This window comes from Amblyomma mixtum, chromosome 7, assembly GCF_055824585.1.
Source record: "Amblyomma mixtum isolate Tamu chromosome 7, ASM5582458v1, whole genome shotgun sequence".
In the NCBI taxonomy this organism is placed as follows: domain Eukaryota; kingdom Metazoa; phylum Arthropoda; class Arachnida; order Ixodida; family Ixodidae; genus Amblyomma; species Amblyomma mixtum.
The window spans coordinates 43,474,881-43,499,376 of record NC_143018.1 but is presented as its reverse complement, the minus strand read 5'-3'; the positions used below and the strand labels follow the sequence as shown (position 1 = coordinate 43,499,376).

Below are 24,496 nucleotides of genomic sequence, written 5' to 3'. Positions count from 1 at the left end.
AGCTGCAAACAACACAAGCAGCCACCAGCAGTGTCTTTACACGGAGGAACTTCGTCCAGCAAGACCAATTTGCCACCGTTAAAGCGGATTCAGATTCAGCACCCAAACAGCAATGGTCTGGCACAGTTATGTCTACTGCCTCTCAAAGGCTGTGCTCTAAGCCTAAATATGCGGAACGGCTGTGGTTTCTGATTTTGCGGTGCAAACAGGCGCTCGCATGAGTTGCTTGCCAGATTTTCTAGGAGAGCAAAGCGCACAGTGCAGTAGACAAACGCTGACCCAGTGACAACGCATGCACAGCATCTATTTCGTGACAAATGAAAAAGCGAACATTTCGCACGTGCACTCCGTGCTCGCAAAAACAGTTTTCGGACAACTTTTCTAACAAAGTGATGAGCCAGTATCGCCAGATAAGTGCACTAACAATGCTTACTGCAAACTCTGCTGCGGGCAAGTTTGACTCGAGGGTTGTCAATTTTAGAACAGGCTGGATCAACTTTGGCACAGATCTCTATTAATCAGGCCCTAGTAGGAACACAAAAATTGCCCGAGTTATACCCCTGTCAAGCAGGCAAGTTAAGTGCACTTACTGGGAGTGCGCTTTGGCATCCCAAGTGACACTTTGGGCTATGCGGTGCTAAATGGGAAAGCAAAGTGCACTCATAATAAAAAAATAGTTGCGACAGAAAATGAGCGGAATTTCTGAACAGGCCGATGGAAAAGGAAAAAGACTCATAATATTTGATTGCTTAACGTGATAGCGCAAATAAAACGAGGCTCAACAGTTTTTAACGATGAAAAAAAAAAATGAAAATAGCAGAAAAGCCAAGACCATCCAGAATTTCGACAACAAACAAGATGCTGGCGGGCAGCGATGTTGCATCTGATCACGTTTACTTGTTTTGTTGTTTCGCTTGTAGCTATAACCAACAAACTTTTTTCTGAAAACAGTTATAACACGTAAAATAAAGTAAGTACTTTTTATGCATTATAAATTTTGGACCATTGGAACCGCTGGCGTCGAGGCTACACACTCAGCCGGCAAAGTGTGGTCCGTGAACGCACTCCTAGCGGAGTGCACTCTTCCGCGAGTGACACTCCACTTGCGTCGTTTAGATGTGGCAAAGTGTACTTACAGCGAAGTACACTCTCCGTAAGTGCACTTAACTTGCCCGCTTGACAGGGGTATTAGACAATATGGTGTTAACAGCGCTTAGGAACGAAGACGAGACGGAAGGAAGGACACCAGCACTGCACAGTGGTGATGTCATTTCTTCCGTCTCATCTTTGTCTCCAAGCACTGACAAGGCTCACAGTACACCTCTGTTGGACAGTTTTGAACTTGTGCAAACATATGCAGGGCTACCCTTTGTCACTGAATAAAAAAAAATAAAAGGTCACACATAATAAACATGCACCAGTGCGGGCTGCATTCTTCTGTCCGTCGGGAGGCTGAATGAACCGGGAAGCACTCTTGACTACTAACCTCTATCCTGGTCACTTTATCATCCACTGCATTACTGCCAGTACAGCCAATCATTGTTGCCTCGAGGGAAGAGCGGTGCCGCGGTCTATGCTAGTTGCTTAAAGATTTAGCTTGGCTGGTGTTCGGCTAAAAATGCGGGTTCTGCTGAAAATTCCTCCCTTTCACTCTAAGTACCTGCAATGTTCTCCACTATGCACAGATTGGATTGTTTCTAATAGAGCATTTACCACTTTGTTAACCAATTCAGTGCCAGCGAATTTTTGGTACTAGGCGGGTGTGGCAATTATAAAAGCATTTCCTGGAGGTTTGCCTAGAGAAAAGTCTTGTTGTTACCACTGAACCCACATTTTCTGCAACACACTAGACAAGCCAGATGCAACGTGTCCATTTCCCAGCATTCCTGCATCTCTCCATGATGAAAGAACAGCCACGGCACCACTTTTCCCTCTAGTGCCTGCACTTTGAGAGACACTACAGCCTACAACCACTCCCTCGTTAGCTCCGTGTCCAAATTAATAACCCCTAGCTTTTGCTACAACCATACACTACAGGCAGTCGCAACCAGCACTGGTACGGTAACACAAAAAAGCTGAGATCTTTCACAATAGTCGAGGCAAAGCATCACTAAACAAATCTGTGAAGGACTGCTGTGCTTGCAGCAGTGATATTTCAGAAACAGTAATAATATTTCAGACAATGTTCACATCGTGCATTTGTTTTAGATCAGGCTGCATTGTCAGATGCAGTCGTGAATCACACTGACGTATCGAAGCAGCGATCAAACAAAACGGCGCTCCTTTAAAAACCGCTGCCTTAATGCAAGCTTAAGCACCCCTCTGTTTCTGTCATTTTTCGGACTGCGGACTACTGAACCACGGGGCACGCACATATACATCGAAAAACATCCAAGTTTTCGTTTCACCACCTACACTTAACCTACATTTCGGTTTGCCCCAAAAATGCGGTTCTCTATAAAATATGACGACATATTCCGAATTGCGGGGGACACTTAAGTTCGCATTAGTAGTACAGCAACGGACGGTGCCAGCGGGCATGCTTTGGCTCTCAACGGGGGGGAATGACTAATGAGGCGGCATCCAAGGAGAGGGGGGGGGGGGGATCAGAGGTATCCCGGGCAGAGCAGCAGGTCCCAGTCGACGTTGGTGCGGAACACGTCGCCCTGCAGCCACTGCTGGTAGTGGAGCTTGAACTCCGGGCTGAGCTCCACCTCTCGCCCCAGCACCGAGAGGAAGCTGTTGTCCACCGGCTGGAAGTCGGCGATGAGGTCCTGCTGCTGCTGCTGCTGGGAAGCGGAGGAGGCGGAAGGCTTGTCGTATCGGCGGCTGTGGAAGCTGTTGATGCTCGCCTGCAGCGAGAACTCCTCGGCCTGGAAGTCCCATGGGCGCGCGTCGAGGTCATTTCCATAAGCCCAGTCGTCGTTGAGGCGGTGCCTGACCTTCTGGTAGATGGCCGACATGGTCTTCATGTTGGACTTGCGCCACTGGCGGCCCAGGTACTTGGTCTGCATCTTGAGCAGCTTGAGCACGTACAGCTGCAGCGTGGCGTGGCGCACCTTCAGCGCCCGCTTCAGGATGGGCGCCGACTTGAACACCACCAGCATCTGCGCAGCAGCAGTGGCAACCAACAGGATTCGGGGGGTCGCGTTTGAACAGAGTGGAAACTGACTGCAGCGCCTACTTCAGCAGTGTTGCTGAAATATGCGTTGGTGGTTTGTGCAATGCAAAATGATAAGAAGTGACACGAGACAGTGACACGAGAAGTGACACGAGACAGAATGAAGCACCGACAAAGAAGTAAGGTTCGCTCTGTGCTTGCATGTGTTACATTATGTAACACATGAAACAATGTAACATATAGCAGAGAGAACAAAGAGCAAAGTGAAGGTTGAAAGTAAGAGATAGAGAGAGCACGAGGAAGAAAGCGAAAGAGGAGGGTACAGCGGTAGAGCAAGGAGGAAAGCGGAGGAGGGGAGACCAGCGGGTGAGAGCAGTGTCACACTGCTCCTTCTGCAGTGGCTACTGCGAAAAGTGCCACCCGAGCACACGCTTAGCGGCGGTGGCGGCAAATTGTGGATTCATGTGGGCTTGGCTAAAGCCGAAGACAAGCACCGCCGCCATTCGGCACTGTGTGTTGCGTCTCCGATCGCCCACGGTCCCAACACTTGAACTGCCGCGCTCAAATTTCGCATCACTGAGTATCGTAATCGTCCAGAGAATATTTTAAAATTAGATTTTCTAGCAATAAATGTGTCTCTTGATGATAAACAAACAACAGCATAGAGACAAACACAGCCTTACAATTGATTTTTTTCTAAGAACAAAAATTAGTTGTAGTTTTATTTGGTGTCCCTCTAACTTAAAGCTTGGGGCCACCTATGCGATGAAATTCAATGTGCAAGGCAATGAAAGTAAGCGATGCCCAAGAGATGCGTCTGGTGACTGACCATGATCCGCGAGTGCTTCCACTTGGTCAGCTTGTTGAGCACTCGCAGCAGGTTGATGCAGGAGAAGACATTACGCCAACAATACGGCTGCTGCTCGCCAATCTCCTGCAGAAAACCGGCCAAGCAGGTAAGCGCTGATAAATGAGGCACGGGCTTTAAAAATCTTTCACACAACCATCTTTGTGCGTCTTGCAAAATAAGCCTCGAGTTGAGTGCTCCGGCTCGCACTTGAAATCGCAGCTCATGCCGTAAATTCATCAATTCTAGAATGCTTGCTCGGGTCGAGTGGAGATTTCCACTCTTCGCGATAATAAAGTACGTCTTCAAGGTTACCACACCACCAAAACTAACTGCAAATGTAGCTTCTGCCACTGAATACAGCTCAAAACAGAGGGTCCTTCGCAATGTCTACACAATGTCTACAAACATCTGAATAAGTGCTCAACAGGAGCCATGCCTTTGTGATTCTGCCAGTATCATATGAAAAAACGTTGCTTTACAACATCTGAAAAGCACGTCGCATATACAGGGTGTCCGAGCCTAAGGTAACCAAGGTTTTCCAACAGATAGAGCGTCCTGCAGCAGTGAAACCAACTGAGTGTTGCTGGGAGACACTAGGCCTAGTCTGTAGTATTTTTTAAAATCTCCTTGGTTCACTAGTTAAAACTAATTACCTAGCTACCTTCTGACCTTTCTGCTTCAGAAACAGCTCTCAATTGATTCCACTAGCGTCAAATGATCCGTCTTTTGTAAAATGTTGGCTACTCCAACCCGGGACACCCGTATACCATGCTCCTCATGGTTAGCAGTGCTATGATGTGTAAGAAATGTGATGTCACAGCATGATATCACTTTCTCTCATATGTAACTTGTGATACTATTAGGTTTGTACCAGGCGAGATAGCAAAGGGTGCATACGAACCAGAGTCTCTGCTGTCAGCTCTGGCTGCTCCCCGATTACACATGCCGCAAAGTCGATCACGGATATCCTGTTTAAAGGAAGAGCAGTCGGGAAGCAGAGATCAACCGGTGCTGAACCGTCTCTGCTTCCAAACTTGAGAACACACAGGTAAACAGGAACCGCTTTTGCTCTGCCCCAAATAGAACTTTTCTTTGATTACTGCGGTTAATGTCCATGAACAGACCTCATAACCAGGGCACAATCAGTGGTTAAATAATAGTTAGGTCCTCCCTGCTGTATCAAACTAAGCTGCACCTACACATAAAGGCTCCTGCTAATTTCTCTGAAGCTCTGCAATTGCAACACACATGAATGTATGCAAAAATTCAGGGGGCACTTTGACTGTCTAAAGTGGGTAGAGGCAGAAGCGTTTTCCGCACCACCTTCGCTGTTTCTGTGGCGCTGGTGGCGTCACATATAATTGAGTACTAATTACTAAGTGATGGCAAATCACTAATTAATTGTTAATTACTGATTAATGCCTGAATACTAAATAACTGCTAATTAATGACGCTTAAGCTTCGCCTTTAGGAGTGGAACGCGACAGCGCGTTGTAGCGCTGTTCGCTTTTTGAGGAAAGGAAATGGCGCAGTAATTCTGGACACCTGAACCCCACCATAGAGGAAGGGAGGTGGGAGTGAAAGAAGATAGATAAAGAGGAGCGGTAATGAAGAAAATGAAAATTGTATTTGAGGAAAGGAAATTACGCAGTAACTGTCTCACATATCTCGGTGGACACCCGTCAAAATTCAGGGGGCACTTTTTTGACCTAAAGTGTGGTCACTGATGTGTGGTTAAGATGTTAAGCTTCCCCCTAAGAGTGGAATGCGACAGCTTGTTGCAGTTGCTTCTTGCAACTGCAACGCTGCCAAGGAGTCCATAGAACACCATCGCCCATTTGGTTCTACCCCTCGCTCATCGGTAAATTGGTTTTTGAGGAAAGGAGATGTATCTGTCTTTCAATTGGACACCTAAACCTCTCTGGAAGGGAATGGAGGAGGATCAGAGTGAGTGAAGACACCATATTCACTAGACGCGCCTTTGTTCATTCCAAACCATCGAGCTGGCATGGCGGAGTGGATAGCATGCTCGTCTCTCACGCCGAAGACCGGGGTTCGATTCCTGAGCTCGACCAATTTCTTAATCGCTTTTATTTATTTATATGGCCTGACTAGTCAAGCTAATTAGGATAATTTGGTAATTAAGCAATTAACTAAGCCCAGTCCCACTTACTTGGAGCATCGCTATACGATCCCTTCAATTGGTTGTATGGTTACTAGCCAAAGTGCAATTGGCCCCGTTTGAAATTCGCGCACTGTGACGTCACGACCGTTTCCACCCATTGAAAAGCGTAACATTTTATGTCGACAACTGCAGCTTACAACGATGAGACATTAAAGGCTTCCGCCTTAAAAACACACAGGCAGCTAGTTAAATTCCTGGCAATAACTGGCTGGCTGCAACTGGAAAAGTGCCCAGATGATCTGTGTGTTTGCGGCCAGCACTTCACAATGCCTAAGAATAAGCTAAGCAGCTCAGAAGTTAGCGAGAACGGGCTCTCACTCACGTGTTCTTTGCCGCAATGTAGGAGTTGATGTTCTGGTTGAAGAATTTCAGCACCAGGGGAATGCAGTTGGCGAACATGAGCTGCTGGCCCATGTACTCAAACTGGAGCACGTGGTTGATCTTGAAGTGCTTGAGCAGGAGTAGCAGCACGGCTGAGATGGCCTTGATGATGATCTCCTTGTGACGGTTCACGTCGATGCCCAGCTTCATCGACTGTAGCACAGTCACGCTGACGGCAAACATCAAATGACCAAAACTTAGTTAAAAAAAAACAAAACAAAAAGAAGGTCACCAATATCTGGAAGACGAAGTAACGAGCGTTAGCTGTTTGGTTATACTCACATAGTTCCACCTCTATCCACCATATTGGACCATGACGTCATCATTCGCACGCGGCAGGTGGTTGTTTCTACAATGCTATTGTAGATGGCGCTACAAGTCTCAGTGCGAGATGTGCTGTTTTCTGGTTGCTGCCACAGATGGCGCTGTGATCTCAGGGTGGTAGCAGACCCCATGAAATCTCAAAATGTGATGAGTAAGAGCTAACGCTCTTAAAGGGAAGCTGAAGAGATTTTCGAATTCATTAAGATGCTCACGTATGGATGTGGGAACCTTAAAAATCATGCGGGTGAAATTTTTTTGCAGATTAATCACTTAGGAGCGACGTAATCGCCGTTTAAAATTGCGCGGTAGCTCCGCCCCCCGCTGTCCGCCGAGCTCTGCTGATGACCCTGACGATGCGAGCCGAAACCGGAAACCGTGGGGTGGTGACGTAAACATTGGTGTTCCGTCGCCTCGCAGCCTCCGCGACCGTGCTTGTTTCTGCGTGCGTGCCATCGTAAGCTGCTTTGATCTGCCGTGTGTTCCTGTATTTGTGCTTTTTTATGTTTGTGGTGACGTACAGAAACGTGGGCAGCATCGAGTGAAGCGGTGGACCATCATGCCGGCGTTCTGCGCAGCCTTCGGCTGCACTAACACCAGCGGCCGCGACGATGTGGTCTTTCATAATTTCCCGCAAAATAAGAAACTTTCCGCGAGGTGGGTCGCTGCTGTGAAGCGAAGGGATTTCAAGCCCTCAAAAACTACAGTGCTATGCTCTGACCACTTTCGTGATGAAGACTATAACCATAGCGTGTCGATAATACGTTCATTGGGCCTGTCGACAAAGTCAGCTCGACTGAAACCCGGCGCAATACGGTCTGTCTTCGCGCACAGGAGCTCGTCACCGCCACCGAGGCCAGCTTTCGCGAAAAGGAGGAAGCTCGAGGTAAGAATTTGTGTATTAACTCTATGAGAATTTGACTGCGCGATCCGGTGTTCTGTGTAGTGTATGGCGCATAATTTCGTGGATGCAAGACTTTCGGTAGTAGTGAGATGGACGGCGCTGGAATGAGAATGTCAGGACGGCAGCAAACTGCAGCTTACAAAATAAGTGCTTAGCTGTTATGCTTGCAGGCATGCATCATGCATCTCGTACAGCATTACTCATATCAGAGCTCGGCCCTAAATTTTTTGGCTGAATAAAAATCGTTAAACTGCTACTAATACTGCAAGAGGTGGAGCGACGCGAAGTGCGCCTCACAACCGGAGACTGCGCGTCGCGCGTGAGCAGAGAACTTCGTTCGGTAAGCGAGCACGTGAAAAGACGTTATATGCAGACTCTTTACTCAATTATGTTGGAGCTCAGATATTCTAGGATTCATGCGTAGCCCTCAGTGGCGAGAACATAGGGAGTAGTACGCGGCACATTTTTCTTCGTGGTCGGAGCGCCGAGAAAACTGTTTGCAGATGTTTCTGGTATACGGGCGCGCGGCGTTTCGTTTTCAATTTGGTTTCGCCTGGGGCCTGGCTGATAGCAGCCTCGTCAGCGCCCAATGTGCGCAGTCATGGCACTTGCAGTCCGGCCCCAAAGCGTACACTTTTTTTTTGAGCGATCTACGTCGGACGCGGCCGCTGGTTCTGTGTTAGCGCTTGAAGTTGCCTGTCAGGGTTTTTAAAGAGATCTTTTTTGCTTGGCTATAGTATTTGCAGGAGGTGCTCCAAATCTGCAAATACAACATAATATGAAAATAAAAATTTAATGAAGACATGCAGTTTAGTGAGCTAATGGAAGCCTTCTGCCTATTACTGGTGTCTGCCATATCCCCCAATATAGCCCCAGGGATAAAATTAATACAAGGTTAGTTACCCATTTTTTAAAATAAATTTTGGACCTTCTAAAGGAACACCTGGTATATAATAAATGATCTCACTTCGCACGGAGCTCGCCAATCAACAAAATGGTTTATGAAATAAACCAGCAGATTTTACTCATACTGAAGCACACTTTTGTTCTGTTTGGAACAATAACATCATGTGGCTTATGCCTTTCAGTTTCTTGCCGAACTGCTGCAAGATCAAGACTGCGCACCAGACGATAGTGCAAATGAAGAGTGCATGGAAAATGACATCACACCTGGAGGCTGCACACCACCAGGCAGTGAAGAATGCACACCAAACAGCAATACAAGTCAGGACTGTGCAACAAGTCGAATGCCACTGGCAGACGCTGCTGAGGACCCTGCATCGAACTTTTCTAAAAGTGATGACAAGGCTGACAAGTCTGTTCAAGTTCTAATGCAGCCAATACCAGTAAAGTGTTTTGCCAGGAATACGTTTATAACAACACATGTAGTCGTAAAAAATTGCCGAGTGCAGCATGACTTCATACTTTAATAATAATATTATATAATTGTGCGCCACGTGTGCTACAGCCAGCCTTGCGATTCGGCCTGCTCGGTTGCAGCACGAGGCCATCGAGTTAGTGAAAAAAATCACTGAGAACAGCACGATAAAGGCGGCCGCAAACGGATGGAGATATTCCTACAAGGGCTTGCAGTATGAAGCAACTCGCCTAAACAAGGATTTCAATTTACTGCCAGATCCCATCTTGGCCCGCAGAACGGAAGGCGCACGTTTCTCACCTCGACGAGTTCTGCCGCAAAGCGCCGCGAACTTCTGTCTTTCGCGTGTGTTATGAACCGAGCCGGCACGCAGCGACCATGAAGCGATGCCAGCATAAAATTTGCGTGCAAAAAGAGACTGATAACTTCTTGCGCTTGTCAATGGTCTGTGTGGATTACAAGCAGATTTGCGGCAGCACCGACAAGCGGCAAGACAACAATGCCGACGATCGCATCCCGCTTACATTGCATTAGGAAAATTTCGTGGAGCAGTGCTATACTACATTTGCTCGCTTCAAAATTAATTTATTGTATCTCTGAATGAAGTTTGGCTAGAAAAGTGTGCTTGCCAATGGACATTTCCGACACGTGGAGATGCTGACACTTCGCTTTCGTTCAAGCCAAAAGCACCGCTTGCGCCAGCATCGTTGCTTCCTTGGAGCGGTTTGCTCTTTGCGATTGGTTCGTACATGTAGGGGATGACGCCAAGATCCTCCTGGTAATCTTCGATGTGTTCCATCGTGATATAAGCATCAAACCAACAACCGGAACACCGCGCGCCGCGCTTCATGTACTACATCGGCGGCGACCGAGCCGGGCTCACCGAGCCAACGCCAGTGTTCACGTCACGAGGCGCCCAGCCAATCACAGGCGGCAACGAGGCGCGCGAGCTGGCCCGAGGCTGCTGCGGCACTTTTCGCCAAAATAAAATGGGTTTGCGCTTTCCTTTGCCTAATTTCGATGAGAAATTCGAATTCCGAGGGTGGAAAACTGTAGAGTGCATCTCTTCACTCAATTTTTTTGGGAAACCTTTCAGCATCCCTTTAAAAATGAGCGCTCGACTTTACTATTACAGACAGCAGATAGGCTTAAGGTATGAAAGGCTTTCTTGCCAAGAAATTGTTGAAAATGTCCCTGACCACAATTGGCTGGTGATGATGCCGGATGCATCATTAAAAATTTTGGCAACATTTTTGATCCGATAAGCTTTGCTTGCTTCTATTATCTTCTGTCTATCCGTGTTCCTTTTGCCCACTTTGTCTTCTGTGTCGTTATGAATCAAATGGCCTATGACAAAGCATTGAGCAGTAGACATCATCTTCTTCATTCTGGCCAAATTATACATATTTCCTCATTAATACCTGCACATTCCAGCTCAACGAGACCAGAGTAAGCTATCTTTACCTTATCTTTAGTTCAGCAATGAACCTAATCAGTCATCACGGGGCTGTTCTGTAACTGCCTTACCACTTAGTAGACATCGGTGAACTTGTTTCAAGCTCCTGGTATGGGTTCAACCCTCAGCCCTTTAAGGAGCTTTGTACACGATAGTGCACACTGCGAACTCTCAGCTTTTTCTGAGAATATGATCTACCTAGCACCGATTCCTTTGTTTCAAGTGAATTTAGCATCTTTGATATGGCATACAGGGTGCTTTTTTTTAATGCAAACTAGCGAACACAGCAAATAATCCTGCTTTTTCAAAACAGCATACCTGGCAGTATGTTCTTTGCCATTTTCTAGTAGAAGGATCTTTGCCATGGCTACTAATGTCAATTCCTTTTTTTTTCTTTTTTAATTTCTAGTGTCCAAAAAGGAAATGATTTCTCCGATTCCTGGGTTTTCACTTTCGCAAATCATGACCTTTAATTATTACGGTTTCTAACTACCCCGACAGTTTCTAAATAATTTTGTACATGGGTGTAAGAAATAAATGACCACTGGTGTATTTAACTGGAAAGACAACGAATGGACTTCCTTAAGGCCTGGATATACTATATTTAGGAGGAAAAATATTTGCTTTGAACCGAAATGACAAATAGTGCCCGAAAGGGGTTAAGGGTGCCAAGCAGCTTGCAAACATCTTTATCCCGGGCAGATGACCGAGCAAATGCCCCCAAAGCACTCAGGGTGCCAAGAGAACAGGACAATCCTCACGGCATTTCCTCGGGTAGTACGTCAGCCATGATGTTCACGGATTCAGTCTTGGCCTTGGAAGTGGGTGCAGCGGCCAGCAGAATCTTCAGCAGCGCAATCTGGACAAGCAACAATGGCACATCAATGCTGGGCGACCTCTGCACTTCTCTCTTTTTAAGCGTGTCACAAGAAACTGGGAATAAAAAAATGCCCCGCCTGCAAAAGCATTGCAGTGAAATACAGAATGAGCACTGAAATTTGCATTAACTACAATCCACTATCCCAGTACCATAAACCTTCATTATACTCTCACTGGGACAAGAAGAGAACTCAGAAATAAACAGTATTTAGGTTTATGGGGGCTTAACCAAAGTGACTCAGGCTATGAGGGACGCTGTAGTGAAGGGCTCCGGAAATTTCAACCACCTGGTGTTCTTTAACCCTTTGAAGGTTTTTGCCGTATATGTATGGCGGCGGTTTTCTGTCCCGCAAGGTCTTTGCCGTACGGGTACACTTTTGATCTTCCGTTTGAAATTTTGCGCCAAAAGAACAATGCGTGCTCACTGGGGGGTGCTGCCACGTCTTAGGACTTACAAGAAGTGTTTGAATTTTGTGCTGCCTTCTTACGGAGATAAGCAGAACGTATGTCTAGCTTTAGCGTGGCGGCACAGACTGCGGCAACACCCCTTTTGTAGTTTTGGTTTCGCCGCATGATCGCAACAGAGTCGCGCGAAATTTGAGTTTTCTTTTTGTCAGCACCATCTTGCAGGGGCTGCCGAAGTTGATTTCTCTCTTTATTGGCGCTGCTCTTAGCTTGCTTATCACCGTTGCTCGCGAGGTATTCTCGCCCTCTGCGGCAACGCGCCTACGCGGTTTCGATTCTGCCGCGGGATCGCAACGGAGTCGCGCGAAACGTGTTTTATCTTTGTGGGTGCTGTTTTGCAGAGGCGGCGAAAGTTGATTTCTATCTTTATTGGTGCTGCTCTTAGCTTGCTTATCACCGTTGCTATTCTATTCTATTGAACATTTTCCAGTTGTGAGTGATGCTGTCACCAAAGTACTGTTCCTAATTTTTTTTTACTATTTATTCTCGATTATATACATTTTGTAGATTAAAGATCCGCAATAAAGTAATTTGACCACCTGGGAAAGTTTTCTTCAAAATAATTCGATCCTCAAAGGGTTAATGTGCACTGACATCGCACAGTACACGGACCTCTAGAATTTCTCCTCCAAAGAAATTCAACCGCCGCAGCCGGGATCGAACCCGCGTCATTCGGGTCAGCAGCCAAGCGCCATAACCGCATCGGCTTCTTTTTAAACACAATCAAATTGTTAACCACATTTAAATATGTGTGGATTAGAATCTACCATTTTACAACTGTATGATCACAATTTGGAACTCCACATCAGTCTTCAAACTCACCATGTATTGTGGCATGCTGGGCAGCATGGCCTGGTACAGAATTTCGGTTGGCGTGGCTGGAATCTCGTGCTCCTTCTGAAAAACGGAAAGAAATCCGCTAGAAAAAGATGACCGCATCTTCGTGTCTCTTGGATGGTGCAACAGCTAGATTCTCAGCTCACCATTGACAGTGGGTGCTTTGCAATGTCTTCTTCCTTTTTCATCTGCACCTCAGCCAGTGATGTGTACATGTGCTGTTAGAAACAAAACAGAGAAACAGAAATACATATGGTCTTCGCTACCTAATCCACTTTGATATAGCACCGGCAAGTTGATAAGTCACATTTATAAGTAAACACATACAAATTATATATATGTCAAAGACAGGAGGGCCGCCAGCTAGCATATCTATACACCTGGAGGAGTATCCTGCAGGCAGTACAGAAACGAAAGTTTCATTAGTGCCTCCTGAAAAGTCATCATCATCATCATCAGCCTGATCACGCCCACTGCAGGGCAAAGGCCTCTCCCATGTCTCTCCAATTAACCCTCTCCTTCGCCAGTTGCGGCCACCGTACCCCCGCAAACTTCTTAATCTCATCCACCCACCTAACTTTCTTCCGCCCCCTGCTACGCTTGCCTTCTCTTGGAATCCACTCCGTTACCCTTAAGGACCAGCGGTTATCCTGCCTTCGCATTACATGCCCTGCCCAAGCCCACTTCTTCCTCTTGATTTCGACTAGGATGTCATTAACCTGCGTTTGTGCTTACTTCTTTGAATGAAAAGAATGCACTAGTGGATGCATTCTGTGCTGCCGGCCCCTGTGCTGCGCAGAAGCACGGACTATTTCTATTTTTAGCACAGACATCTTCCATGAGACTAATTCCGGGAAAGCCGCAGGTGAACTTCTGGCTGTAAAAACACGCACGCACATGTTATGCACTTGGCAGTGTCGTACCTGCTTCAGCACACGCAACCCCTCATGGATGGGTTCTGGCAGGCCAGCCAAGGAGGTCTGGTCATTGGGCAGCTGGTAGCCGACAAACTTGAGGCGCGTCGCGTCCAGGAACTCCTTGATGTCCTTGGGGCGCACTTTGGGCACCCAGGGCAGCCCCAGGGCCGCATTGGCCTCAGAGAGCACCAAACTGAAGCCACCGGTCTCGTCCCGCGACAAAGGCGGTTCCCGGGGAGCGTCAGTCAAATCGGATGGCTGTGGCTCCCCGCCTCTGCCTTCCGTGGGTCCCGGCGCAGGGGTGGACGGCCGGAGAGCGGCTGCGGCGGCTTCAGGGTCCTCGGGCAAGCCAGGTGCCGAGGTGTCCTTGGGGAGAGAAACGAGCTTGGGTTAGTTTATCCCTATCAGACACCATTTTTCGGTTTGACTGAAATCAATTATTTTTTCACCTAAGTAGTATATTCAGGCCTCAAGAAAGGGAATAAGTTAGTTTTCGAACATGAAAGACCAGCAGGTAAGCTTTTACAACGATGTGAAGAATTTTATTTATTTATTCAATACTGCAGGCCTTTACGGCCCAAGCAGGAGGGACATACAAATGGCATCAGTGTACAGAACGAAGATAGCAAATAATAATTTCAAAACACTTGTTCTTTGGGCAATAGAATATGAGGAAAACAAGGACTACACGAAATGCAAACCGAGCTCTTCATTTGGGAAAGTCAAAAATAAACAAACAGAAGTAAGCCAATTAATGAAATATCTAAAAATGAAATGTCAAACTTGCAGCAAGGCAAAAACACGATCAGTTTGGGCAACCAAAAAGCAGACATTAAAAACATTTAAGAGCAATTCAAGGTTTCAATTGGATCAATGCTGGTTAGAAGAGGGAGAGGTAAGTTGTTCCAATCTCTTATTGTGCGAGGAAAAAAAGAATATTTAAAAACAGTTCTGGTGCTGTATGGCGTTAGAGAGTCATCGTGTCGATGTCGTGTTCGGCGTGCCGTAAGTAGTGTTATGTACGGATCAGGATCCCGTACAAAGTGTCAGATTTGTCAGAAATAATAACATCGAAATGTTCTCGTGTGTCAGGTAAACAACCTAGAGATCATGGAATAACTTTTTGTTTCGAAGATTCACATTACGCTCGAAATTGAGCAAAAAGCAATTGATGTTTTCACTCGCGGCAAAATTAGTCTGCACAAAAATGGCGGACAAAGTGCTACCTAGCTCACCATTATGTGAAATATTATTTACTGCATTTGCTGCAAGGTACAAAAAAGCAACTTATTTGCAACAAGAAGGGCACTCAATTTGGCTGAAATAATGAAATCACTGTTCAGTGCTCCAGTATCTCAGAAAAAGCTGTAAGTTTGCCGCTTACAAAATTGTGTACAAAGCGCCTGAAAGGGTTATGGGGGTTTAACATCCCAAAGCGACTCAGGCTACAAGAGACAAGAGACGCCGTAGTGAAGGGCTCTGGAAATTTCGACCACCTGGGGTTCTTTAACGTGGACTGATATTGCACAGTACACGGGCCTCTAGAATTCCGCCTCCATCGAAATTCAACCGCCGCGGCCGGGATCGAACCCGTGTCCTTTGGGTCAGTAGCCGAGCACTGTAACTACTGAGCCATCGCGGCGGCCTTGGGGAGAGAAATGAGCTTGAGTTTGTTGGGTTTTGTGGCACATAAGCGGCTACGGCTATCATGTGTAAAACACTGGGCTGGAAATGGCCGACAGCTTTAGAAAAAATTACAAATTCTTTGGAACCTTTCCCTCCTCTTAAGACCTGAAGACATATTAATGGTCTACAATTGCATTTATTTACTAAAAGTAAGCTAGGATGAAAGGTATTGTGTTGGACGTAAAATAATGTGAAGTGGTCTTTTTCTTCGTTTATTAGTTTTTGCACATGCAAAGAGACTGTGGTTACTATAAGCATTCTTCCACATGCTTCGCAGAGGAGTTCGTCCTGTTTCGAAAGCATGAAGATGTACAGTCTTTGTCAAAAGTAACCAGGCTGCATGGTTTGCTTCCAGCTCGCACAGTGGAGCCCTTACAGATTCCCTGAAGCTGAAATGGTCGTTAAAGGTAAGGACTGGGGGCCTTCTTACCTTCCAACCCCTTTTTATCTTTAGGAAAACCACAAGGGCTCCACTATACAAGCTAGAAGGAAACTATGCAGCCTGGTTACTTTTGACAAAGACTGTACATAATGTGTGTACGTCCAATGCGAAAACAGCACAAAATCAACTCCACAAACTGTTCTTGGTGCCGGCGTGACTTCCATTTTCCTAAAAGCAGTTTCATAAAATGGACCTTGGAGAGACAGCTTAAGGCATGGTGTGGTATAACATGGCAAGTTACGACCCTTTGTTTTCGGGTTTTATTTTTTCAGGCTTGGGGAGGGAAAAAGCGTGTGTATGTGTGTGGCGTGGGGGAGGCTAAAAACCAGCTACTGCATTTCGAGCTCACATTGGGGTCCAAACAGGGGTGCTGAACACAAAAAAAAAGAGGGACTCCAGGAGTGCCATGCTCACCATGGACATGCTCTGGCGCTCCTCCATGTCCCTGAGCTCTTCGTCGGCTCCAGATTCCCCCTCCAGGTCTTGGAAGTCATCCATGCTGCTCTGCTTCACCAGGCTTTGCTGCTGGGGACGACCAGGGCAGGCAGCGTTTATTGGCGGGTTCGGTTTTGCACAACACTCCTCCGTTCACGCACAAACTCAACCTTTAGTGCTTTCCAACTGAAGGCCAGCCAGTTTTTGAACATATGTTTTAGGCTGGATAGCACTATGAGTGCTAGATCACTTCTACTACCATTATACCAGTACTAACGCTATTGCTGCTGCTACTACTACTCCTACTACTACTACTACTTACAACTAGTAGTAACTATACTACTCGTAAAGTCGCACTATTAGCACTAAGACAACTTCTAAAAAACTTCTACTAGTCTTTTGATGCTACCAATGTTCGGAAATCATGTGTTGTTCCATAAGTTAGTAAAATCTTTGAAGAAAAATGACAAGAAAAACCACCCAAACATAACGTGCGATAAGTTCCGACCCGAACTTTATGGCAATATGCTAATCACAAAGAGGAAGCACGGAAGAAAAATATGAAGCTAGAAAAGGGTACCTCAGGGTGAGAAAATATTTGGCCAAATTACACTAGTCATCACCAACATAATTCACCACCATTATTCCTTATCACAACAATTCGGCCACCATGATGGGGTTTGCATGAGGGAATCTATGAGCAAGAAGAGACCAGCAATGGCCACATTGCATATGACACAGAGGTAGAGCATTGGCTATAAACAAAAGACAAAACAGCACGATGAATATGGTGAAAAAAAAAAAAATATCAACTCATCTTTCAGCGCTTTACCATTCATGTAGGTTAATTGTTTTGTTCTATCAGGCAGAATGAAAATGAAACAAAATATGAACAATCTTGCCGTTTGAGCTCACATTGTGAAATTTATGATTAACTAGTAGTTGAACACCAGCATGCGCACCCCTTTATGCATGTGAAAACATAACCGCTATGGGTGAGGTGAGTTTAGTAGCAAGAAAGGGTGCATGTGTACGCGGGTTTTCATAAACAGTCTGTGCTTCCTTCAGACAAGACTGCAGTTCATGGCTAAAGCACACGCATCACGTGAGCTAGTTGACAGACATGCTGATGGCCAGAAATTAGCATGGATGCCAGGGACAACACATCGACATAAGGGGGCTAGTCTTGATGAAACTCTGAGATACGGGTGCTAACCATCATGAAAAACAGAACGGTGCTAGTTTCAAGCTAGCTCTGAAGAAGCAATGAGATACGGCTGCTAGTCCCATACTAATCATGACAAAAGACTTGGGCGGGGTAACGGTGCTAGTCTCCTGCTAGTCCTGACTGACCAGGGACAACACAATCGACATAAGAGTGCTTAGTCCCGATGAAACTCTGAGATGGAGGTGCTAATCACTATTAAAAACAGAGAACGGTGCTAGTCTCATGGTAGTCCTGACTGACCAGGGACAACACAATCGACATAAGGATGCTAGTCCTGATGAAACTCTGAGATAGGGGTGCTAATCATTATTAAAAACAGAGAACGGTGCTAGTCTCATGCTAGTCCTGACTGACCAGGAACAACACAATCGACATAAGGGTGCTAATCCTGATGAAACTCTGGGACGGAGGTGCTAATCATTATTAAAAACAGAGAACGGTGCTAGTCTCAAGCTAGTTCTGAAGAAGCAATGAGATACGGCTGCTAGTCCCATGCTAAGTCTGACGAAAGACTTGGGGGGGGGGTAAAGGTGCTACTAGTAGCCCTGACTGACCCGCTTGAAGGGACGGTTGGTCTTGCGCTGCTGCTGGGCCTCGATGAGGTCGGCAGCCGAGGTTGGGGGAGAGGAGGCCCGCATGGTGCGTGCCACCTCCACCGTGTCCTCGGGCGCAGGGGGCAGCTGGTGGGCCGCCCGGTACTGCGCCTTGAGCGTGCGCAGCTGCGGCGTCCCGCCTAGGGAAACCTGGAACATGGGCACAACCGCAGTGTCAGAGCAGAAACAGCTGCACCCAGCTACAACTTTTAGATGCTACCATGCCCTGTTCCCAATCATGAGGTCATGAGTTCAAATCCCAGTCATGAGAGCGGCCTTTATCGGATGACAGACGCAAAAATGCCTGTGTATGCAGCAAAGAGAGAGAGTGCGGGAGAGATGGGACACAGTGGGAGATGTGTCCAGTCTCTCCTGCACTGTATCTCTTTGCTGTGTCACACCAAATAGCCCACAGTGCTATCGCACTATGAAAAAAGGTTTTTTCTTCCATTTTTCGTACACTCTAAAAACATAGAAAAGAAACATTTGGTGATCGCACAGGCCCCAGAAGGAATGATGATGGACGACACACTACTATTTTGTGGGACAGTTTCTATTGAAATACATGTTGACAACTTGCTCATCCATGCTGTTATGAGCATGACTGCACTGAAGGTGCTTTTCTTCTTTTAAAAAAACAGACGTCAACAAGTTAACCCTCCCACAACCCAGGCAATGTAGACCCAAGAATCAAGAACCACCGACATTGGATTCGTATCCCTCTCGTTATCCCTTTCTCATGCCCCGAGCCCAAACAAACTCCCTCCCTTCCCAACTATTTCAACCATTCAAGGCTTCTCACCAGACCAGCTGCTATCATTCCAGGAGAAGGTATTGTGCCTGCTCCAAAATCTACATCTTTGCTGGAGACAACACCTCCTTGCACGGAAACAAAAAGATGTAACAAGGAGCACAAACACATGCAAAAAAAGAAGTGAATGAAAAGAAGACAATGTGTGGAACTGTTAGCAGTGGTCCCTTCAAAACCTGGGCAGCTTCACAGAGAGGGCCAGTGCGGGAGAGGAGAAGGCAGGTGCTGACCAGAATGGTCTTCCAGAGCAACAGCAGGACTTTCTTGATCGGGAAGTGGGGTGTGGCGCCACTGCAGAATCTGATGATCATCTGGAACAGGGTGATGGCCAGCAGCTCTTCACCCAGGAGTGGTTGCGCTGCACAGGACAGAGGCAAAGGGCACTCTGCACATCTGACAGTGCGCTACGTTTTGCAAGCATTCCAAACATTATCTTGCTCCAACTGCCTTTATTGAGGCTGACGAACTTAACCCTTTCAGGCGCTTTGTACACAATTGTGTAAGCGGCAAACTTACAGCCTTTTCCGAGAAACTGGAGCACTTAACAGTGATTTCAGTATTTCAGTCAAATTGAGCACCCTTCGTCTTGCAAATAAGTTGCTTTTTTGTACCATGTAGCGAATGCAGTAATTGATATTTCAAATAAGAGTGAGCTAGGTAGCACTTTGTCCACCGTTTTTGTGCACACAGATTTTGCTGTGAGTGAAAACATCAATGGTTCTTGCTCAATCTTGAGCGCAGTGTGCATCTTCGAAACACAAAGCGATTCAACGATCCCTAGGGTGTTTACCTGCCACACAAGAACACGTCGATGTTATTATTTCTAACAAATCTGACACTATGTATGGAATTTTTTCACATCATTGTAAAAATTTACCTGCTGTTTTTTCACGTTCAAAAACTAACAAACTCCCTTTCTTGGGGTCTGAATATACTATTTAGCTGAAAAAATAATTGATTTTAGTCAAAACAAAAAGTGCCGCCTGAAAGGGTTAGAATTGTGAAGTGTGTAAACAAGATTTAATCCTTTTAATAACAGCACACGACACAAGTGTGGCCGCAGCTTCTTCGCTGCTCACACGAAACAGGTCCTGATCACACACAGAGAACCAAAAGCATTCACACCCACTTTTTGCATACTCCTTCACACAAGGGTTTTGACAGACACTTGTCCAGTCAAAATGCCATATTTACTCACATTATGAACATGCTCGCATAATGAATGCATTCCCCACTCTAGCTGCGAAAAAGTGCAATTCTTTTTTATCCCTCGCGTAATGAATGCACCCCATTCTTTACACATCTACTGCTGCTGATAGTAAATGCTAGATTGTGCCCTTCTGTGAACACCGAAACAACTAAGCAGTACGATAAAGTGCCATCTGTTGAAAGTCAAGACTAAATAGCATATAAAAATGCTGTGCGAAAAGAAAAATCCGAGAACCAAACGAGACTGTGGCTGGTCGCAAAGGGTTTCTCTGTTTGATCTGCTGTAACGAGGATCGCAGAAACAGCAACTTGTTGCAGTCAGTCTTCACACTGAATGCCGTTGCTTGTGCTAGACTGACCTCTAGTTGTTCTCTCTTTACACATCGTAGGTCATTGAGACAAGTCGTGGACTATGCTCTCGAACACACAAACCATGCTAAAGAGAGCATTTTGATTGAAACTGAGTCGTACAGGATCAAGTATACTTATTGAAGTTGTCCATTTTTTTGTCCCCACCATAAAGCTTAACATTTTTTCTGAACATTTGACCCAAAGCAATGAACGTTCTCCCAAAATTCTGACATATGTTCTGGTAAAAAAGGTACACCAAATTTGACAGTAAATACCGTACTTAAATGTTATAGGCAATGGGCATTTTCCACCAGCACCAGTGTGTGGCTAAGTTGAATGTAATATAGATGGCAGTCATTTCAAGTCTCACACAATTCTCTCTGCACATGCAAAAAGCAATAGCTTCTGTCTCTATGTGATGCACTGCATGCCAAATACCCCCCCCGGACAACCTGCAACTAACCAAGCTGCCAATTCTCGACAGCTTGAGGAAACGTAGTGTCTCGCTGTGGACCTGACTCTCCAAACTGATGCCAGAGCTGTGTCTGAATTTCAAATCCTGAACAGATATGTTTGTTTGTTGGGTTTTATGGCACATAGGCAACTGAGGCCATCATGTGCCAAGCTCGTTGACAGATAGTTTCATTTCCACTATGAGAAGACTAATCAGGCATAGATGTTGCATGCTGCTTATTAAAGCCTGCTTTAATGCTAAAAGTGTGAGTAATTTGTTTCCTTTCATGTTCGTGCTAAGTAAAACACTGAAGGCTCAATAAATGCATCATGCCATCTCTGTCACATCAGCTTGTGTGGCTCAGTTGTCGATTCAGAGGACAATGTAGGCTGCTGGTTATTCTGGAATAAAATTAGAGTGCTCGAAGATATCGAGACAAAACTAACCATCATTGAATATCCACTTACCCAGTTCAGCGGCGAAAGCTGTGCGGTCTCGCTTCATGTCGTCGGTGTCAGTCTCGGAGGAGACGCGCATCACCTCGACGAATATGTACAGGACGCTCAGGATCGCCCTCAAGTCCGTGCTGTCGCCCAGCGACACGGCTGGCTTCCTTAGGGCAGACGTGGCAGCACTGCTGTTTCTGAACACAAGAAAAGCCAAGCATTAGCAATAGTGGAAACTACAACTGACATGCACACAAAGATGTAGTGACACACAATTTTTTAGAAACGATCGAAACATGTCCGCTTAATGTTTAAGCCTACAATTAATCATTACAGTGCCATGCAGTAATCTTTCTGTTTTTCTCAGAACAACTGCCGCCCTTCTGTGACAAATGAGTGTGAATTCGGCATCACAGTCAGACACTGTTGGGTCTTTTGGACGTGCACGCATTTTACTAAAACTTTTATTGTAGGCTCTGTTCAGTCTTCTTTTCATTTACACCAAATTTTGTGGCTGGGCAACATTGAGTTTAAGGGGCAAATTATTTTTAAATTTCCCTCTTTTTGACCTCGGTCGGATCACTTTCTACGGGCAACCTTGCTTGTATCACATCACAAGCTGCACGCGTGGCAATATTTTCTCTGCGTTTGCTGAAGAAAAAGAAATTTTGACCTCGTATTAGATTTAGAGAAATATGATTTAAAGTTATCCTTTCCAATTGCCAGTTTAGCAGCCTTTCGTGAACTTATGTACTGCAGAGTTTATGTAACCTCATGTACTGTGAAGCCCTCATGATCTTATGTACTGCAGAGCTTTCATGAGCTGGAGGTATCTGTCACAATGCATGAATGCAGGTACAGTTGTCCAGACATGGTAGAGCACTAACCATTAACCATTTTTCATTAACGTTAATGAGCAATGCTTGAGCTAGTGCCAAAGGCAAGCACTTTCAACTCACTCAATCTCCATGTTGAGCAGCTGAAGAAACACATGAAAGAACCCATGTCGGTAGAGGAGGAAAACGCTGCTTCTCGCCCTCTGCGGCTGTTCTTCGAGCGTAGTGCACTCGCCAAATGCCCCCTGCATGATGTAGAGGACAGAGCGCACGGCCAGCATTCGTGCGCTACGGGGGCTCACTTCCACGCCGTCCATCAGCCGCAGTGCAACCTCCTGTCGAGCCGTTTCGCTCAGTGTGTGCCAGTTTGGTTCGAACCCTGAAACGATGATGTGCAACACTGACGACAACCGACGAGAAGAGAGCAGCAATGTCATGTCCACAACAAAAATAGTTCTTGTTTCTGGTGTTGATTAATATTAAGGCGAAAGCCTTTAATGATTCATCGTTGTCGACCGAAGGTTGTCAGCAGAGGTGTCACGCTTTTCTAGTCAGACCAGAATAAAAACCTTTGTGCACGATGGGATTCGAACCACCATCCTTCCGTTCCGCAGTCGAGCGGGCTAAGGCTACGCTACTTCCTGCCAACGCATATGTTGTTCTCCTTGTCTAGGATGCTGGAGAGTGTTTGCAGAAAGGCGTCAAATCAGACGGATGCCTCCCAAATGCAAAGGCTTTCGCCTTACCGCACTTTAGGTCAACAAAGTGTCCCCCCTGAATTTTTTTTTTATTTAGAATCAACACCGCCTTAACATGCTAAATGGCCGCTACGCACGTCAGCCATAAAGCCGTTTTGTCTGAAAATCTTAGTCTTTAACGGTGAAACGGATGTGCCAAAAACTTGGCTACAATCAAAGGGTGCAACTATTATCACCAGTAGAATTTACTATTGGTATGACAAGGCCATTTGCCATGTTGTTAGCGATTGTTAACAAAAAGAGAAAAGGAAAGATGGGTTATGCCGTTAGCGCAGTTTCACTAAACAAGCGAACAAAAACGAAGAAAGCGCGCTAAACCAATAAGAGCGAAAGTGATGCCATGAGCGAAACGCGGATGCAGTTCAGCTCACTTACCGTATTCTTTCATAGTGTCTTCGAACGCCTTCTTATTTTGGAAAAATTCGGCTTCTTCCGTGTACGTGTAAAGTTCTGAGAAAGGAAAAAAACGAAACTAAAAACCCGCGTTCGGCGACTCGGCGAGCGCAAGGCACGCGGTCGACTTACCCGCGATCTCATTTTCGTGCGTGTCGGCGTCATCATAAACAAACTCCAGATCTGGCGTATCCCCAGACTGCTGAAAATAACAGTTGCGTACCTGAATTTGAGATGCAACAACGAAATGAGTCACAAAAAGGTGCGGGCCACAGTTTGCGAGCACGGCAATCGATTTATCCGCAGCAGCGTTCTAAAAATGTCGGGAGGACAATACGGACTTACGAGCTGAAAATTCTCTGCACTAAAATGAAGTGCGCTCCTTCTAACATATCGAGCGACACTTCAAGACGCAAGATCACAATGAACTTAACGTAAGCTGCCGAGCGATCCTCAATGACAAGGCATCCCAAAGTAACAAGCGATTGTCAAGGGATCTGCCTGTCCGTCATCTCACGATTCTAACGTAAGCCTTCACACACGCCAGGCCAGCTTACCGGTACAGTAAGAATAAGACTAACACAGCTGCGTAAAAGAGGTATAGAAATATAGCGGTAAAGTGCTCACCTCCATTGTATATGAGAAGTTTCAACCACATTAACTCGGGACACAAGGAAAACAGCAGTCGCCAACTTCTTTATATGACAAAAAAAGAAAACGACAAACCGGAAACGGAAAACCAAAAACGAAACTGCTCGAAGCCACAGCCGGCATTGCTTACGTAGCCGAAGCTGTACCGAAACTGAGGCATGGAGTTTTCCGGTTTCAGTTTCTTTTCTTCACTTCGCATTTAGTCTTTTCGTCGTTCTCATCTTTTTCAACGGCAACGCCTACCTCTTGCGCGATCAACTGCATGAGAATACCAGCAGAGTCTCCAGGAAAGACGTTTAAAAAAGAAGAGTCATTTGTATCTCAATGGAACGATACTAGAAGACGACAGGACGTCGGTACACACGTAGTACATACTACGTAACACGTACAGCGCCTTGTCTGCTCAGCTCTGTCGTGCCGTTGCGCTAGCGTAGCCAGCGTTGTGGTTAGTTGATGCGCGTTCCCACGCTCTTGAGCTAGCTCAAGTTATATTATCAAAGAGGGATATA

The 24,496-nt window shown here is 46.0% G+C and overlaps 1 protein-coding gene across 6 annotated transcripts; it reads right to left on the bottom strand.

The window, feature by feature from the left end:
* Positions 1-283: 283 nt before the first annotated feature.
* Positions 284-24,082, bottom strand: Strip (striatin interacting protein). 6 transcript variants are annotated; one of them, XM_089552375.1, is made up of 16 exons: positions 23,964-24,082; positions 23,469-23,559; positions 23,319-23,393; positions 22,309-22,564; positions 21,371-21,546; positions 19,120-19,247; positions 18,040-18,228; positions 16,237-16,347; positions 13,701-14,060; positions 12,924-12,995; positions 12,763-12,837; positions 11,358-11,455; positions 6,479-6,706; positions 4,873-4,993; positions 3,951-4,055; positions 284-3,107 (listed from the first exon to the last, which is right to left on the bottom strand). In XM_089552375.1, the coding sequence occupies exons 1-16, from the start codon at positions 23,967-23,969 to the stop codon at positions 2,607-2,609; spliced, it is 2,592 nt and encodes an 863-aa protein (XP_089408501.1). In that variant the 5' UTR covers positions 23,970-24,082; the 3' UTR covers positions 284-2,606. The 6 variants fall into 6 exon arrangements, with proteins under 6 accessions (XP_089408501.1, XP_089408505.1, XP_089408502.1 ...); XM_089552379.1 differs by having other exon boundaries at positions 4,873-4,939; XM_089552376.1 differs by having other exon boundaries at positions 16,237-16,344.
* Positions 24,083-24,496: the final 414 nt, after the last annotated feature.

Bases quoted from the DNA above. Each gene is read 5' to 3' on its own strand.
- Strip (XM_089552375.1), bottom strand. The intron at 12,838-12,923 runs GTGAGCTGAGAA...TCCGTTTTTCAG, and splicing joins CAAAGCACCCACTGTCAATG to AAGGAGCACGAGATTCCAGC. The intron at 4,994-6,478 runs GTGAGTGAGAGC...GTTTGGAAGCAG, and splicing joins TACATTGCGGCAAAGAACAC to AGACGGTTCAGCACCGGTTG.